The sequence below is a fragment of the Chlamydotis macqueenii genome, chromosome 29 (genome assembly GCF_036417535.1).
Source record: "Chlamydotis macqueenii isolate bChlMac1 chromosome 29, bChlMac1.mat, whole genome shotgun sequence".
Classification (NCBI taxonomy): domain Eukaryota; kingdom Metazoa; phylum Chordata; class Aves; order Otidiformes; family Otididae; genus Chlamydotis; species Chlamydotis macqueenii.
Genome location: NC_141584.1, coordinates 2261535 through 2278742, shown reverse-complemented (window position 1 = coordinate 2278742; position 17208 = coordinate 2261535). Strand labels below are relative to the sequence as shown.

The window sequence follows — 17208 nt, the reverse complement described above, 5'->3', positions numbered from 1 at the left end:
GCCGGGTGAGCGGGCGCGAGGGAGATGTGTGGGGCTGGGTGCTGCCAGCGGTGTCTGGAGAGCTCAGCCAAATCTGGCTGCGTGGGGCGGTGGGATGCGCCCCGCCAGCACAAACAGCCGCCAAAAGCCAAATGGGAGCCCCAGGCGCTTGGACCCGTGCCAGGCAAAGCCGTGCGTTGCGGTGGAGAGATGCAAAACCTTCCCCCGGCGCTGCTGCGATCCTGCCGCTCCTCCCGCCTGGAGCGACCCCGGCACGCGGCGCTCCCACCAGCGCTGCCCAATGCACGGGCCGGGGCCGCTCCTCCGCGCCGGCCGCTATATGTACGGCACGAACGCCGACCGCGCGGAACGCTGTCACCGAGCAGCGACGGGGCCAGGCTGCGGCCTCAGCTGCTCCTGCCCGCGGACCCCTGCGCCCCACGTCCCTCCGGCAGCATCCCCGGAGCGGGAGAACGGGAGAACAGAAGATCCCCAGCAGCACCTGGAGCCCACCGCGCTCCGGGTCTGCGCTGCCCACCGGCTGGCAGCGGCGGGGAGGGAGCCGCAGGGGAGCCGGCCTTTTCCCACTCATCTCCAGCCGAAGCGGGGAACTGGAGCCTTGGGGAGGCCGGGGGCTCCTGGGGCCACATTTGGGCGCTGAGAGCTCCGGGTGCCTCGAGCGTCGCGGGAGGGGTGTGGAGAAGGGGCTCCAGACCTCACCGTCACCAGCAGCCCCCACGCAAACCCCGACGGCGCGGGTTTGTGGCACCCAGGTCGCTCTCAGTCAGAGAATTCGGCGTGGAAATTTCCCGGCCTGTAACACGGGAACAGAACGGCGTCCCTGCCTCCCAGGGGAGGCGAAGCCCCTCAGCCGGCAGGCCCTTGGCACCCCCCCGCGGCCCCCGTCCCGCGGCCGCGCCGAAACGCGCGCGCAGCCGCCCAGTTCCTGTTTGCGTCCCGGGGCCTGGGCTCCCGCGGGGGCCGGGTACCTGCTCGCGGGGTCACGGGCGCCGCGCTTGTTGTTGTGGGACCCGACTTATCAGTCCCCTCGTGCTTCCCCGCTCCGGCCGTGCCTTCCTTCCGAGCCGATTGTTGATCGCCAAGTCTCGTCTGCCCTCGAAAAGGAGATTTCCTGCAATTGTTCTGCAGGACTTGCAGCTCCATGCAAAAATTCGCTGCCTCTCAGCCCCCTCCCCAGCGCCGGGGCAAGGCTCGCGCCCCCTCCCTTCCCCTGCCAAACCGCGGGCGGTCGCGGCTCCGTGATTGATTGCGGCTCGGGCAGAGGTGTTTCTGCAGCGAGAGACGTCTGCGGCTGGCAGGGACGCTCGGCTTTTGCCCCTTTTTCCCCCAGAATAAAACTCTGAGCTGGCTCCAGCGCCGCGTGAGCGCCAGGGGCAGCACGTTGGCCTCAACCCCCCCAAACCCCCGGGACCCCCAGGGCCGGGGGGACCTGGCTCAGCCGGGTCCATCCCAGGGGACGCGTTTTCCCCTCCTGCCCACGGTCGCTGCGGGACTGGGCAGGATCCGGCCCCCGAGAGCAGCGGGGCGGCGGCGGAGGGGGGTGGTCTGCCCAGGGACCCCCCGCTCCATCCTCACGCTCCAACGCCGACACCTGCCCGCGGGCTCCCCGCGCCCGCCCCCAGCCCCGCGGCAAAATCCAACGGGAGCTGAGCCCCGGGGCTGGAAACCGAGGCAAATGTCACCCGCGCGGGGCTGTCGCAGGATGTCGGACCACGGCGGTCATTTCCTGCCGGGAAGCGGCCAACAAGCCCACCCCGAGCTCCGCGCCGCCGCCGCGGCTCTGCTCTCCCAGAGGCGCGCCAGCCGCCGAGCTGAGAGGATCCCCGCGCTTCGCGAGCGCCGCGCAGCCTTCGGCTCTGCCGCCGGTGAGCCATCGCCTCTCCCTCCCCGCCCGCGTCCGCCCGGTCCCTCTCCCACCGGCCGCTCCCCGGACACGCAGCTTGGCGAGGGCGGGAGGGCTCCGGCCCCGGGGGGCTCGCGCTCCTCTCCTGCGTGGTTTCGGGAGCGGGCGGGCGACGGCCGTTTGCCGCAGGGCTGACGCTCTCGCGCGGGATGCCCGGCTGCGGCGGCTCCTCCGGCTCTCCCGCGGGATCGGCTGCTCTTCGGAGCTCTTCCAGCGGCGCGAGGCTGCACGGGGTCTGCGGCGGCTGCTCCGTGCGGATGCAGCTGTGCTGGGATCGGAGCGCTCGCGCTTGAGGCAATAAAAGGATGTTAAGGTCAACCACATTTCCTTTAAGTTTATAATTTTGTCACCTACTTGGAAGTCCCTACGGCTCCCGGCATCGCGGCTGCAGGATGCCGAGCGAGGGCGGCCGGCCGGGTTTACACGGCGACCGCGCACCAACGGGGGGACGGGGGCTTTCCCTCCGCGTGAAGTCGGGCGGACGCGGTCGCTGGCGTTCAGTGGTCCGGGTGCCGCCCGCGCCCCCGACGCCGCGCAGCCGAGTTCGGGATTCCCGCGGGATACAGCATCTTTGGAAGGGTGATGTAGGAAGTCACCACAGGAGTAAAAACTGGATTTAAAAAATTCCAGAAGGGTGCTTCCAGAGCGTCCCGCGAGGCCCGCGCTCTGACAGGGCAGAGCAGCCGCCTCGCTGTGTTTCCACGCTCTCCGGCTCGGCGCAGCTGCTGGGCCGCCACTCAGCGCTTTCCCTTCCCTTGCAGCTACCAGGATGGCCGAGGCGACCACTGCCCCCCCCGAGACGCACACTCTCCTCAGCGAGTACGGGGACTACCACAACTGGTCCGAGCTCTTCCACCTCCTGAACTACACCTACAGCTTCTGCGAGTTCAGCCTGGACGAGAACATCCGGCGGGTGGTCCTCTTCATCCTTTACCTGGTCATCTTCGTGGTGGGCTTGGTGGAGAACCTCCTCGTCATCTGGGTCAACTGGCAGATGCGGGGCAACAAGAGCTTGGTCAACCTCTACATCATCAACATGGCCGTCGCTGACCTCGGGGTGCTGCTCTCGCTGCCCATCTGGATGCTGGAGGTGATGCTGGACTACACCTGGCTCTGGGGCAGCTTCCTCTGCCGCTTCACGCACTACTTCTACTTCGCCAACATGTATGCCAGCATCTTCTTCCTCACCTGCCTGAGCGTGGATCGCTACGTCTCCCTGACCAGCTCCTCCCTCTTCTGGCGCAAGCACCAGCACCGCGCACGCCGCGTCGTCTGCGCCTGCAGCTGGGTGCTGGCAGCGGCGATCCCCTTCCTGGAGGTCGCTCACATGCAGCTGGTCAACACCGGGGAGCCCATCTGCATCTTCATGGCCCCCTTCGAGACCTACGACGAGTGGGCGCTGGCGGTCAGCTTGGCCACCACCACCATCGGCTTCCTCATCCCCTTCCCCATCATCACCGTTTTCAACATCCTGACGGCGCGGTTCATCAAGCGCAGCAAGCCGGAGAGCGGGAAGCACTGCCTGCTCATCTACGCCTACATCGCCACCTTCCTCCTCAGCTGGCTGCCCTTCCACATCACGCTCACGCTGCTCACCCTGGACGGCAACCACATCGTCCTGCACTGCGCCTTCGCCCACTTCCTCTACTTCTTCTACGACATCATCGACTGCTTCACCCTGCTGCACTGCGTCGTCAACCCCATCCTCTACAACTTCCTCAGCAAAAACTTCCGCAGCAAGCTCATCTCCGCCGTGGTTAAGTACATCCCCAAGGACCCCGGCGGCCAGAAGGGCGCAGACGACGACTCCTCCGCCACGCAGCACTCCATCGTCATCGCGAAGGACAGCAACCCTCCCAACTAACGGGGGGTCAGACCCTCCGCTCGTCACCGGCGCGCGGTCGCGGGGGGCAGCCCCCCGCGCTCGGTCAGTGAGGTCGATTTTCCCGGTGACAGACGCTTTGCTTTCAAACAGCCCCCCCTTGACCGGCCACCTCCCGTGCCGAACGCGAGTCGAGGCGGCGCGGGGGCCACAGACGCCTCGGATGTGCCGCGGCACCCCGTCCATTCAGCTAAATCCCAGACCGCGTTCCCGTCCTCCCAAAGAAACTCTTGCAGCGATTCCTCGCAGCATCGCTCTGCCCGCCGGGAAGCCTGGACACAAATCTGGCCGCTGGGCCCTGACCCCCGTCCCCCCCGCGCCTCGGGGCTGGGGGCACGCCGTCCTTCCCCTTCACCACGAGTTTTCCTGCAGCCCCCGGCCCTCGCTGACACGAACCCCGGAGCCACCGCGCTCCAGGGGCCCGGTGAACGCCGCCCCTCCGCCGGCGCTGCCCCGAGCGGGAGAGGAAATTCACCCCGTGAACCCCAACCTCTCCTCCCCGCGCCCGCAAAGGGCCGAGAGCCTGATCCCACGGACGTGAAGGCAACGCGAGCCCGAGGGGCCGAGCAGGACGCGGGCCCGGGCTTTACCGAGCGGAGGAGCGATTCCAGATCGGCAACTCGACGAGCGCAATTTTTGCCAGCCCGGCGGTGAATCAGCCACGGTTAAAACCGGGTTTGGCTGGGCACGGCTGCTTCCCAACGCGACCGGTGGCCGCAGAGGCGGCGTTCCCAGTTTGTGTTTTGCGGCAGGAGACCCATCCCACCGTTCCCAGTCTCCCTTAGAGCCTCTCCTGGCGGGTCCCTACGGCCCCTCGCGTTTCTAAACGGCGGCGGACTCCGGCAGCCCTTCGCGCCCCGCGGGAAGGCGTCCGCGTGCGGAAACCCTCGGAGCTGGCGCGCGGGCCGGGCTTTTGGCTCCGTGAGGAACGGGAGCATCCGGAGAGAATTCATCGCTGCCCAGATTCTGCTGCGTCACGCGCTGCAGGTCGAGCCCTCGGCAGGGGAAGGTGAAAGAGCGCCGGGCGCTGGGAGGGAGCCCGTAAATCTGCCAAAGGCCTTGAGCTGCTCAAGAAACATATTTTTTAAAAAAAGCAAAGCGTAAGCAAATCCAGGGACAGGATGCCCGCGGCGGAGGGCGGAGGGCGGGGAGCAGGATGTCCCGGGCTGCGGGAGAAGCCCTCGACCGGGGGTTAACGCGGGCGCCCGGCTATCGCGGGGCCGGGAAAGGGCTCCGCTGTTTACGGGGTGAATCACCAAACACCCAGGGCTCCGGGAAGCGACCACGGCAGCTCCTCGCCCTCCGTTACCTTCCACAGCTCCACGGCCCCAGTGTGCGCTGGCGCTCGGAGCGAGGACAGGCCAGAGGCCGTCCCTCGGGACCCGCGCCGACGCGGGACCTCACCGCCACCGTCCCTGTCCCCGTCCCCCGCCTGGGCACTCCGCCACGCGGCCCCAGAGCCGGCCGGGGAAGGCGAGGGCAGCTCCGCGCTGACACAGCCGCCGTTCTGATCCCGAATCCTCCCCAAGGCCCCTTTTCCCACAGCCCGGCCATTTTCAGTGAAGAAATTGGGGACAAGCACATAATAACACGACATTCGACGTGTGACATAACCAGGACAGTGCCATACTCAATTTCAAGTTACTTAAACATGTAAAACTTGGTATTTGACCTATTAAAGTCTTTTTTTTAACTCTCCTCATGCTTCTGAAACTTTGTCAACCAGGGTTCACGAACCGGCGCGGGCTCAGTCACCCTCGTGCAGCCCCGCGCAGCCACCTGCGCTTGGACCCAGCGAGTCCTCCAGCCGGGGCCCTCGCTCTCCCTTCGAAAGCGTCACCCCCCCTCGGGGAACCGGCCCAGCCGCCGGCGTTAGCAATTCGGGAATATCTGCCCCCAGCCGCCTTTCCAGCCCGCATTCCCAGTGCCCGCTGCCGGTCACCGGGGCGGCGACGGGGAACCGCTCCCGTCCCACCAGGCCAGCTCCGCCCGAGCGGCTCCGGCGGCGCCCGAGACCGGCAGCCGCGGGCGACGGCAGTGCAGACAGGGCTCACCCGGGCACGCGCCCGCCGGGAATTTCCTGAACGGCTTCTAACGAGGGCTCTGCTCCCAGCCTGCTGCAGGAACAGCTCTGCGGAAACGCCGGGGCCGGTTCTCCTCGCGTCGCTCCGGGTGCCGGTGGAGGACAGAAACGCCGACCTGCGCGTTCAGAGAGACAATTTTCATAAAGCAACGAGGAACAGGAGGTCACCGTTTTCCATTTTATTATTCTAAATAAAAACCACACTTTGTGCTGAACAATGGAGTATAAAATAACCCGATGTACAACGATTTTAGACATCTACTGTTCGAAGGGGGGGGGAAGTTTACAAAATATACAAAACTTTACAGCAAATAGATAGTAAACACTTAAATATCAGGAGGTCAGTACCTACGATTAACTTAACAAAAAGGTTAGACAGCAACTCAACTCTTCTGCTTCATTATTCTGCTGAGAGAACCTGGATCCTTTGAGAAACGGGAGAACAAAACCGAACCTGGCAGTTCGGAGGCCGGGTAAGACCAGTTTGGAGGCCGGGTAAGACCAGTTCAGCGGTGCTGCCGACTTTGCGCCGGGGTTTCCCGCGAGGACGCGCGACGGGGCCGCTCTCCGCAAACGCCACCGGCACGGCTGACGGCGAAGCGCTTCCCCTCCGCGCGCCCCTCTCGCAGCCCGAGGGTCCCGAAGCCCGCGGCAAACAGGAGCCGAACCCCGCGGCCGCCCCGGGCGAGGTAGGTGAGGGTTGTCCCCGCGGTCACGGGGACGAAGCGAGGCCGGGAGGCGAGCAGGCTGGCCAGCGGCCGCACCGCACGTCAGCGGCGGAGCAAGGAACGGACCCCGACGCGGGGTTCCCACCCCGGCTCCCCCGCCTCGGCGAACGGCGCTTGGCCGCCGACACGGAGCCCCGGCTCCTCGGGGGACTCGGGATGAGCCCCGCTCGGGATGAGCCCCCCTCCATCCGCGCAGGGGACGGGGACGACCGAGCTCCGACGCTGGAGAAGCCCAGGACCCTGCCGGGGCGGGACGGCATGGGTCCCTGGCCCCTCCTGGGACAATCCCTGCGGGAACGGTTCGTTCAGCCTGCTTCGCCCGCTAGTGTTTCCGTGGAAAAGCTTCTATTTTTGGTTTATGTGCACAAAAGGCTTTTGCTTCACAGCTTAGCTAGGTACGGGGCCGCCGCTGCTGCCGCGCCGCAGCACCGCAGCCCCAAACGCTCGTCACAGCTTCTGGGACATTTTCCTTTCGCGGCTTCGAGGACGCGGCTCTCCCCGGCCTCGTCCGCGCCCCGGCACCCTTCGCAGCCACCTCCGGAGCAGAGCGGGTCGTACGCGTCCCCGTCCGCCAGCCCACCCTGCCAGCACCAAACGAACCCCGAAACTCACAGCGCTCCTCAGAGGAGCCTCCGCCGACCGGCCGCCGACTCCCACGCTCTCCCAGAGCACCACGCGTTCTCAAAACGATGGTTTTTAAAAAAAAACAAAAACGTAACGCTAGGCTAAACACGGCTCGCAGACCAGCTCGAGATCGCAGACCGCAGCCGCGGGGATCGAAGGATGGAGCCGAGGGGCAGGGGCACCTCCAGCCCCTCGCACCCCAGGACGTCTCCCTCTGCGCACCCCCGGGGATGTCACAGCGCTGCTGCCCCACGTCCCGCTCCCCAGCGCCGCTTCCCTCCGCGGACACGGCGGCGCTGAGCCGCGTTTCCCAGGGCCGTGGCAGGCCGTAACGGGAGCAAACCGACCCGGCCCGGCCGAGGCGCTGGTACGGGACGGGAAAGGATGGAGGCCGTCCTGTCCCTAAACGCCGGCGCTCCCCACGCGCTCTGCGTCTCCCGCGCGCTCCGCGGGTACGAGCCAGCGGCCTCGCCGCGCTCCCGGGAGGTAGGTAGGTACCACAAGTGTCACCACCCTCATTTTACAGATGAGGAAACTGAGGCAAAGAGGTGAAGCGGCCTGCCCAAGGCCGCAGCGGGGCCGGGGCTGCGACCCCCGGCGCCCCGCCCGCGCCGCTCCTCCGCCGCGGGGCCCTTCGAGAGCGGGGCGAGCCTGCGGGGTCCGCAGGTCACTAGTTTTGTTTTGTAACAGCATATCTTTACAGAAGCGCAGGAGCCAGCTCACGACGACCGCGGCCCGACAGCCCCGCGCGCTTCCTGTTTGTGAGGTAGAACGAGTTACCTAAGGGTGGCCGCGGCTCGCGCGGCGCCGTCGGAAACGGCTCTTCCTCCCCGCCTCTGCCCCGCAGCGGGACAACGTGGGAAAGAGCCGATCCCCGCCCTTCGTGGCGTAAACACCGCCGGCGCGCGGCCGACCCTGCCAGCGCAGCCCACCGCGCCGAGGCCTGCGCAGCCCGCGCCCGCCGCGGGGCCGGGAGAGCGCGAGCGGAGGCTCGCACCGCCGCCACGGCTGCCGGCGCCTGCTGAGGTTACGGCACGATTCGACGACAGATGAACTCACAGCGCGTCGACAACGTCCCGCAGCGCGCGTTTGCCACCAGGCGTGTCCGGGACGACGATCCACGGCGGCAGCATCGCAGCGGGGCTGCCCCTTCGGCCGAGAGCAGCGTCCCGCGCAACGGAACCCGCCCGGGTTTAAGGCAACAGCTTCATCGTGGCTCGGCACGCCGCGGCGCCGCCGCCCTCCGGCACCGAGCGCTTCCAGCCCCGGGATGCGCGGCGTGCCGGAGGAGAGCCAAGGAGGCGCCGGCACGCTCTCGTTAGGCGCGGCCGCGCCATCGCCCAAGGAGCAGCCGACCCCGCAACGCAAACCTGCTTCCCTCCGGTTCGGCGGCTCCTCGGGGAGCCCCCTCCGCTCGGGCTCTTCAGAGAGGTGCTGTCACCCACCTCCTCCCCGCGACACGGGGCGCGAGCGAGCGGCGTGGACGGGCTCGGAGAGCAGCGGCACCGCCTGGGAGCGGCCGTCCTGGCAGACAATCGCTCTCCGCCCGGCACCCCTCTTCGCCTCCACGCGCACGCTCACACGCCGCCCGTTCGTCTCCCCTGCGACGCAGCGATGACGTCGAGGCCGATTCTGCGACAGGGCCTTTGCTCATCTCCTCGCAATAGCAGCAGAACCCCCGTGATGCCCAGAATGAGTCTTTTTTTTTTTTCCTTTCTTTTTTTTTTTTTTTACTTCTCTTCGAGTCCAGCACCATCCTGCTCTGGCTCTGTCCCTCTCGACTGAGGTCAGGTGTGAGAAATCGTAGCAGCATCAGTTCGTGGACAAGCTCAAACCGAGGGTTAGCCTAGTCAAGTGGGCTAAAGGTTAAAAAAAGAAAAAAAAATAAAATAAAATCTAGATTCCAAACCTAGTGAGAAACGCTAAAAACACTCGCTGGCCTCTAACAGGACCAGAGGTGAGTAAACACGACAGACTTCTTGGAGACAGTGATGTAGCTTACGTGCTGTTCATTTGTACAACGCCACCGAGCTAAAAAGCCTTAACAAGGCCAAAAAAACCCTAAAAAAAAAAAATAACAGGAGAATTCCATCCGTGACGCCTGACCGTTAAATAAAATAAACGACATTTTTCCCACAGCTTCTGCGATTAGCGCCCCGCCCCGCCCCATCAGCTGTCCGCGTTCTTCTCCGCGTCTTTGGAGTGGATGATGTACATGAAAGTCTGCTCGATGGTGAAGTCCGGCGGCAGGCTGCCCTTGTGCACGCCGATGTGCTTGCTCATCAGGTTGAGCGTGGAGCTGTAGTGGCCGCAGACGGTGCAGCGGTACATGAGGGCTCCCGAGTGCGTCCGCAGGTGGCACTTGATGGTGGAGCGGCCGCGGAAGAACTTGTGGCACACCTTGCACTGGTAGGGCTTTTCTCCGGTGTGGATCCTGCGGTGGTAGTTGAACTCGCTGGTGTGGGCGAACCTCTTCCCGCAGACCTTGCAGCTGTACTTGCTGTTGCCCGGTTGGCTTTGCAGCGCCAAGTCTTCGCTCAGGAACTCCTCCGGCAGCTTCCTCTTCTGCAGGCCCTGCTGCTGGAGACGCTCTCCGAAGCCGGGCCGGATGTCCAGGCCGCCCCCGCACTTGTGCTGGCTGACGTGGTAACGGTACGCCGCTTCCAGCTTGAAGCTCTGGCCGCAGAAGTGGCACCGGAAAAGAGCCTCCTCCACGTTCTGGTGAACGGCCAAGTGCTTCTCCAGGAGGTGCCGGTCCACGAAGCTGCTGGCGCAAACGGAGCAGGAGAAGACGGAGATGCCCAGGTGCGACAGCGCGTGCCACATCAGGCTGCAGAGGCTGACGTGCCGCTGGTCGCACACGCCGCACGTCTGGCTTTTCAGGTGGACGTGGTCCAGGACGTGGTTGCGCACGGTGTGGAAATCCTTGGCCAAGGGCTTCCCGCAGGCGGCGCACGCCAGCTCCGAGCCAGGCCCTCCCCCGAACACGGCGATCTTCCCGGGCAGCGGGTCGCTGGGGTGGACGATGACGTTGTTGTCGAAGACCCCTTCTCGGCGGTGGAGGGTCAGCTGCCACTGGGTGAAGAACTTGGTCTCGCACATGTCGCAGGAGAAGAGAAAGATGCCGATGTGGGACAAAACGTGAGTGACCCTGGAGTTCCGGTCCTGGAAGTGGGTTTCACACACTTTGCAGTTCCCGGTGAGGAGATCGACGTGGTCTCTGGCGTGCTGGCGGATCAGCTGGATGTTGGGCTCCAGGACCTTCTTGCACACCTGGCAGGGCATGGCCTTGCTGTCCCGGCTGTCGCTCTCGAAGGCCAGCTCTTCTTCACTGTCGTCACTCAGCTCGATAACTTCTTCTGACGGGCCCAGCTCTTCGCCGGCGTCTTCGAAATGGAGCTCGTCCTCGCCCAGATCCGCCAGCTGAAGCTCCTCCATCTGCCCAAAGCCTTGCTCTTTGGGGTGGTCGCTGTTGCTGGGACAGGAGTTGCTCCCCGTGGAGACGCCCAGGGAAGGATCGGCGGTAAAGAAGCCGTCCTTGCCGTAGTCGCCGTTGCTCTGGACCTTGTACTGCTGGCAGGAGCTCGCCGCGGTTGGAACGACGATGTTCACGCCGCCCAGGCCGGGCTGCGTCGCCACGCTCGCGGCGGGAGCGAACTGCCCGTGATCCGACTCCTGCTCCGTCTTGGGAGGCTGCTGCGGATGCAGCAGGGGAAGGCCCTGGCTGGCTTCGCTCGCGGTGCTCCTGTCGTCCTCTTTGTAGCCGCCCGCCACTTCCCCGTGCAGGATGTAATTCCGTTCCGGGCCGAAGTGCTCCCCGCCGCTCCGCATTTCCCCCGAAGAGTGGCTCTGCTCGGAGGAGGTGCTGCTCAGAGGACCCGAGCGGCCTTCGCTCGCGGCCAGCGAGGGTTGCCTCGCGATGGCCGCGCTCTCCAGGTCCGGGAAGGTGGAGTGGCAGGCCTTCAGCAGATCCTCCATGCCCAGCCGCTCCGCCACCTCGTAAATGACGCCCACGTTGATCAGGTCCGTGAAGAGCTCCGAGGTGTACACAAAGCTGAGGATCTTCTCGAAGTTGGCCGGCGTGATGAAATCCACCACGTAGGTCCTGGCAGCGTCCAGCCCCGTGTTCAGAAAGAGGTTCTGGAAGTAGCCCGCGGCGCAGGCCAGAACAGCCTTGTGCGCCGCGAAGGAGCGGGTGCCCACCAGAATGGTGACGTCGCACATGGTCTCGGAGAGCCTGCACTTGTTGAGTTCCTTCAGCAGGTTGTTGGGGTGATTGGTGCTGTGCAACTTGATCCTCATGCCCATCTTAGCAGCTGCTTACGAGTCCCTCTCCCGGCCAGCTGCTTCCTCACACGCTCGTCGGCCGCGCGAGCAGGAGGCGCTCGGCATCCAGAATCTGGCAGGGCAAGGGGCTCTGGAGAGAGGAGAAGGCAAAAAGCGTCAGCACCTCAGGCAGCAGAGACCTCGCCCCAGGCGCACCTCCAGCTCTCCGCCTTCCTGGCGAGCGGCGAAGCAGCAGCCTGGCCGCTCAGACGGGGCTGCACCGAACCGACCCCGTCACCGCAAAGCCCGGCTCCCCGGGAAGCGGAGGGAAAGACGCAAACAGACGAAATAAAAAAAGTCACCGAGTCTGGCAGCGACAGCCCGGAGCTCCCACCCGAATCTGGGCACGGGCACGGGTCCCTCTGCCCCTCGGCTCCGCTCCGTTCGGAATGTGAGCCCCAGCCGGTGCCCCGTCCACCCCCTGTCCCGAGACAGGGTAACGCTCCCGTCCCGAGGGCTGGAATTCAGTGCCCCGTCCCGGAGCCAGGGTAACGCTCCCGTCCCGAGGGCTGGAATTCAGTGCCCCGTCCCGGAGCCAGGGTAACGCTCCCGTCCCGAGGGCTGGAATTCAGTGCCCCGTCCTGGAGCCAGGGTAACGCTCCCGTCCCGAGGGCTGGAATTCAGTGCCCCGTCCCGGAGCCAGGGTAACGCTCCCGTCCCGAGGGCTGGAATTCAGTGCCCCGTCCCGGAGCCAGGGTAACGCTCCCGTCCCGAGGGCTGGAATTCAGTGCCCCGTCCCGGAGCCAGGGTAACGCTCCCGTCCCGAGGGCTGGAATTCAGTGCCCCGTCCCGGAGCCAGGGTAACGCTCCCGTCCCCCCCATCCCGAGGGCCGGAATCCAGGCTCTACGCTGGCGTCACCTCGGGTCTCCTCCAGCCAGCGCCGCTTCGCACCTTCGCTCTGGATTTCTCCCACGCCCACCCGGGAACTTCCCCGTCCCCCGGTGGGATCCCGCTCCGGGTTCTCCCCCCGCGCGCCAGCTTCTCTGCTTCCCCCGGGATTCCTGCTCCGCTGCACCGGCCCGCGCAGCACATCCCCGCGCTCCCAGCCGGGCGCTTTGCGTGGCGTTCCCGCAGCTCCCACCCGAGCTCGTCCCGCTCACCGCCGGCCCTCGGTCACCCGTGGACCGGACGCGCTTACCCCACAGCTCCCTCCCCGACCCCCTGCCCCCCCGCCCCGCGTGGCAGAGAAGGACCCCAGAGGCCAGGAGAGGGGGGTGCGCGGGGGGGCGGGAGGGGACACGACCGGCCGTGCCCCCCCGGGACCCCGAGGGCCGGCCCCCACGCGAGAAGGCCGTAACCGGGGAGGATGAGGATGGCGGGGCAGGCTCCGGAGGGGACGCGCTCGGCAGCCCGCACAACGCCTGGACGCGGGGGCAAATCCCGCAGCGTGGGGATCCCTGCGTGGGCGGGGGTGTGGGGGGGACTGGCCTGCGGGGGGGGCGAGGGGGGGGGCGGTCCGGGGGGCACCGGGAGGCCAGAGGCGGCCCCGGAGGGTGTGGGGGGTGGGCCGCGGGGGAGGCCCCCCTGCCTGCGGGGGGGGCACGGGACCCGCAACTGCCGCGGGAGGGGGGGGGGGCTGGAGGGGCCACGCGGGGCAGTGGGAGCTGGGGGGCGCGGGGGGGGCGGGGGGAAGGGGTAACGAGGGGCCCACGGGGCGCGGCGAGCGGAGCCACGCGGGGGGCACGAAGGGGCCCGCGGGGGGGCGGCGCGGGGCCGGCGGCGCTGCTTACCCGCCCGGCGCCCCGCACCATCCCGGCTCGGCTCGGCTCGGCTCACACAAAGGCGCCGCCCCGCCCTCCCCCCGCCGCGGAGCCGCCTTCCGCCCGCCCGCCCGCGCCGCGGGGCCACAGCGCCCCCCCGCGGCCCGGAGGAGCGACACCCGGGGGGGCGGGCCGGGCCAGCGGGGCGGGGACACGGGGGCGGGGACACGGGGACGGGGACACGGGGACGGGGACACGGGGTCCACGGGGGCAGGGACACGGGGACGGGGGGGACACGGGGACGGGGACACGGGGACGGGGACACGGGGACGGGGGGGACACGGGGGCGGGGACACGGGGACAGGGACACGGGGACGGGGGGGACACGGGGACGGGGACACGGGGTCCACGGGGGCAGGGACACGGGGACGGGGGGGACACGGGGACGGGGACAGGGACACGGACACGGGGACACGCGGACGAGGACGGCGGGGACACGGGGACAGGGACACGGGGCGGCGAGGACACGGGGACGAGGAACGAGGGCAGGGACACGGGAGAAGGGACACGGACACGGCGAGGACACGGGGGCAGGGACACGGGAGAAGGGACACGGGGACGGGGACGGCGAGGACACGGGGGCAGGGACACTGGGGGGCAGCCCGAGAGCACACGCCCCCCCCGCTCCCCCTCCACCCCCCCGTGGGCGCGTCCCCGTGGGCCGTCGCGGGCGTGCAGCGACGGGACAGCCAAGACACAGAGACGGCGGGGGCGCGTGTCCCGCGTGGGGCGGTGTTTAAAGGTGGACGGGTGTGCACAGGGCCGGCGGCGCGGACACGCGCGCACAACGTCCGGCAGCGCGGCCACGCGCGCGCGGGCGGGCGCGGCTCCGGCCCCCGGCGGCTCCCACGACGGCTCCGCGGTCCCGCAGCCGCCCCCCGCGCCCCGCAGCCGGCGGGGCTCAGGCCGCCCGCTTCCCCATGAGCCCCACGAAGACGTCGTGCATGTCCCCTGCGGAGAGAGCGCCCGTCAGCGCTGCGGGGCGCGGCTGCGGGGCCGGCGGCGGGGCCGGGCGGGACTTACGCTTCCGCGGAGCCGCGGGAAGGGAGCGGGGCCGGGGGGCGGCGGGCGGGGGGCCGGGCCGGGCCGGGCCCGCACCCAGCGCCCGCCCCCCCCGTCCCGCACCGGCCGCCTCCTCCCGCAGCAGCTGCAGCAGAGCGGCGACGGCGGGCGCGGGGCTGCCGCGGGTTCTCCGGGACGGCGGCTCCGCCACGGGCGTGCCCTGCGGGAAGGGAAGCGGGTGAGCGGGGCCGCGGGGGCCGACCCTTCCCCTCCACACTCCCCCCCCCCTCCCCCGACGGCCGTACCTGTGCGGGGGGCGCGGGGCCCGGCGGGGCGGCGGGGCGGGCGAGGGCGAGCGGCAGCGCCAGAACGAGCAGCGCGGCCAGCGCCGGGGGGCTCCTCATCCTCGGGGGGCTGCGGGCGGCGGTCAGCGGCGGGGCCCCGGGGGGGGCGGGGGGGGGCGCGGCGGGACCCCCGCCCGGGGCTGCGGCCGGAGGAACCGCGCCGCTTCCCGGGGCGGGGGGGCGGGGGGGGGCGGGAAATCCCATCCATCCCACCCCACCCCGAGCCGCGGGTCCTGGGGAGGGGGCTGCCGTGCGGGGGGCGGGGGGGGGCACGGCTGCACCGCACGCCCGGGGGTCCCGTGCCCCCACCCGCGCCCGTGGTGCAAACGCACACGGGACCGGGCACGGGCACACACGGATCACAAACACGGGTGCAGGCTCGGTCCGGCGTGTTCATACGTGTCAGCACACGCACACATCGCTACACGCACAGGCACACGCATGCATGTGTGACACATGTGCAGGGGCACATACGTGTCCCTGACTCACGCATCCGTGACACACACACGCATCCCCGACACACGCACAGGCACACGTGTCCCCTGACACAGGCACACACATGCATCCCTGACACACACAGAGCACACGCGTGCATCCCTGACGCACACCCAGGCACACGCGTGCATCCCTGACACACGCCCAGGCGCACGCGTGCTTCCCAGTCCCAGATCCCAGACCCAGGCTCGCTCCCAGAGCCCCCAACCCCCCAAATCCACACAGGGCTTCTCCTCATCCCCCCCCTCCCGGCCCGCGCCCACCCGGCACCCACCGACGGGCCCCCTGCTCCCCCCTGCCCCCTCCCAGCCCGCGCGGGGCCAGGCCAGGCCGCAGCGGCCCCCCAGGACCCCCGGGTGCTGCGGGGGGCACAGACCTGCAGAGCCCGCCGGCGTGGCGCGGTGCGGAGCGGGGCGCGGGGGTCCGGGGCGGCTGCGGAGCGGGGGACGCGCGAGGCCGGGCGGGCAGCGGCCGCAGGCTGCGCGGACGCGGGCGAAGTCCCGGGGTGCTGGCTGCTGGGCGCAGTTAAATAGGGGGCACGCGGGGGTGGGCGAGAGCACAGCCGCCAATGGGGGCGAGGGGGGGGTGGGACCCCCCACCCCGCAGCTTCACGCCCACGCGGGCTCCGTGTCACCGACAGGCACGCGTTACACACGCAGAGTCGCACCGCGACACCAGCGCGCCCACGCAGGCACGCCGGCTCCCCATCGCGCCGCAGCGCCCGTGCTGGGGGGCCAGCACGCTGGTGCCGTGCCCACGCGGCCCCCGGCCCCTCCTCGCGCCACAGGCGCGGGGGGGACACACGCACCCGAGCACGACACGGCCGTCGGCACGTGCGGGCACACGCGCGGTGGGAGCGCCCGCCGCGCTGGCTCCGGCTCCGCAGCCGGGTTTCCGGAAGTCTCGCACCGCAGCGGGGATCGGCCGGGCTCCCACCACAGCGCACGCACATACGTGTTCTTCTGCACACATGTACTACTCAGGTGCACGCATGAGCACACGCGTGCGCACGCCCTCCGTACCGCGCGCCCTGCCTGGCTCCCCAGCCCCGCTCCGGGGTCCCGGCCTGCCCAGTGCCGTGCTCCTGGCTCGGAGGGGTCCCGGCAGCGCCGGCTCCTTTCCCCAGACCCGTCGGTGGCCCAGACAGGGCCAGCACCGGCCCCCCAGCCCCAGCCCCAGCCCCGCTCGGCCCCCCGGGAGCTGGGGCTTGATCCCGCATCCTCACCCCCATCCCCAGCCGCCCCCGCGCCCTCGCCCCGGCCGGGGTGCGCGGGGATGGAAGATGGGGAGGAAGAGGCGGGGGTCCTGGAGGGTCGCGAGGGAAGGGGGAGCGCGCCGGCCGAAAACGAATCCCCGGCCCCCGCCGGATCAACAGGCGCTGCGCTGGCCCCACGGGAAGGCCCGGCGACGGCGGCGGCGCACGTGGCAGCGCAGCCCGGGGCAGGGCAGCATCTGCAGCGCCGGGGACGTTAATTAAATCGGAGCCTGGCCAGAGACGGCCTAATTAATTAATAACACCTACTTGTGTGGTGCCAAGTGCGACGCAGCTGCGAAGAGCGGCGGTGCCGGGGGCTGCGGCGCTCTTGTTTACGGCTTTCGCCCCTCGCCGCGCACGGGCGGGAAGGGCCCCGCGCTGGGACGCGACGCGGCCGGCGGCGGCGAGAAGGCGGGGGAGCCCTCAGAGCCGGGGCGCGTCCGCGCCACCCCGTGCCCCCGCGCACGCGGCCCCCGCCACGTGCGCTGCCCAAGCGCCCCGGCACGCGCGCCCACGCGTGGCCCCCGCGCGCGACGAACCGCAGCCGCGCTCCGGGGCCCGCCCGGGAGCTGATGATGCCGACGTGACGGGGAGCTGTCAGCTCCCGACGGTAACGCGGGTGACGTGTGGGGACAGGGAAAAAAAGAAATCCTCTCTCCGAGAGCTCGATGAGCGCGGGAGAGAAAGGCAGCGGGGGCGCGGGGGCTGCCGTGGCGGGTGCGGGGGCTGGCGTGGGAGCCACGCGGGACCCCGGCGCCCCGAGGTCTCGTGGGAGCCGGGTTCCTCTCCATCCCCCCGCTCTGCT

At 69.0% G+C, this 17208-nt stretch overlaps 3 protein-coding genes across 4 annotated transcripts; 1 reads left to right on the top strand and 2 right to left on the bottom strand.

The window, feature by feature from the left end:
* The first annotated feature begins 568 nt into the window (after positions 1 to 568).
* On the top strand, positions 569 to 5483 carry ACKR5 (atypical chemokine receptor 5). Its single transcript, XM_086768963.1, has 2 exons — positions 569 to 1865; positions 2665 to 5483. The coding sequence occupies exons 1-2, from the start codon at positions 1676 to 1678 to the stop codon at positions 3765 to 3767; spliced, it is 1293 nt and encodes a 430-aa protein (XP_086625089.1). The 5' UTR covers positions 569 to 1675; the 3' UTR covers positions 3768 to 5483.
* A 3148-nt stretch (positions 5484 to 8631) lies between these two features.
* On the bottom strand, positions 8632 to 13319 carry ZBTB39 (zinc finger and BTB domain containing 39). Its single transcript, XM_086768952.1, has 2 exons — positions 13278 to 13319; positions 8632 to 11637 (listed from the first exon to the last, which is right to left on the bottom strand). The coding sequence occupies exon 2, from the start codon at positions 11526 to 11528 to the stop codon at positions 9390 to 9392; it is 2139 nt and encodes a 712-aa protein (XP_086625078.1). The 5' UTR covers positions 11529 to 11637; positions 13278 to 13319; the 3' UTR covers positions 8632 to 9389.
* Positions 13320 to 14177: 858 nt separating this feature from the next.
* Positions 14178 to 15615, bottom strand: LOC147597096 (uncharacterized). 2 transcript variants are annotated; one of them, XM_086769001.1, is made up of 4 exons: positions 15525 to 15615; positions 14615 to 14723; positions 14331 to 14529; positions 14178 to 14258 (listed from the first exon to the last, which is right to left on the bottom strand). In XM_086769001.1, exons 2-4 carry the CDS (start codon positions 14711 to 14713, stop codon positions 14209 to 14211), a joined length of 348 nt encoding a protein of 115 aa, XP_086625127.1. In that variant the 5' UTR covers positions 14714 to 14723; positions 15525 to 15615; the 3' UTR covers positions 14178 to 14208. The 2 variants fall into 2 exon arrangements, with proteins under 2 accessions (XP_086625127.1, XP_086625126.1); XM_086769000.1 differs by having other exon boundaries at positions 14195 to 14529.
* Positions 15616 to 17208: the final 1593 nt, after the last annotated feature.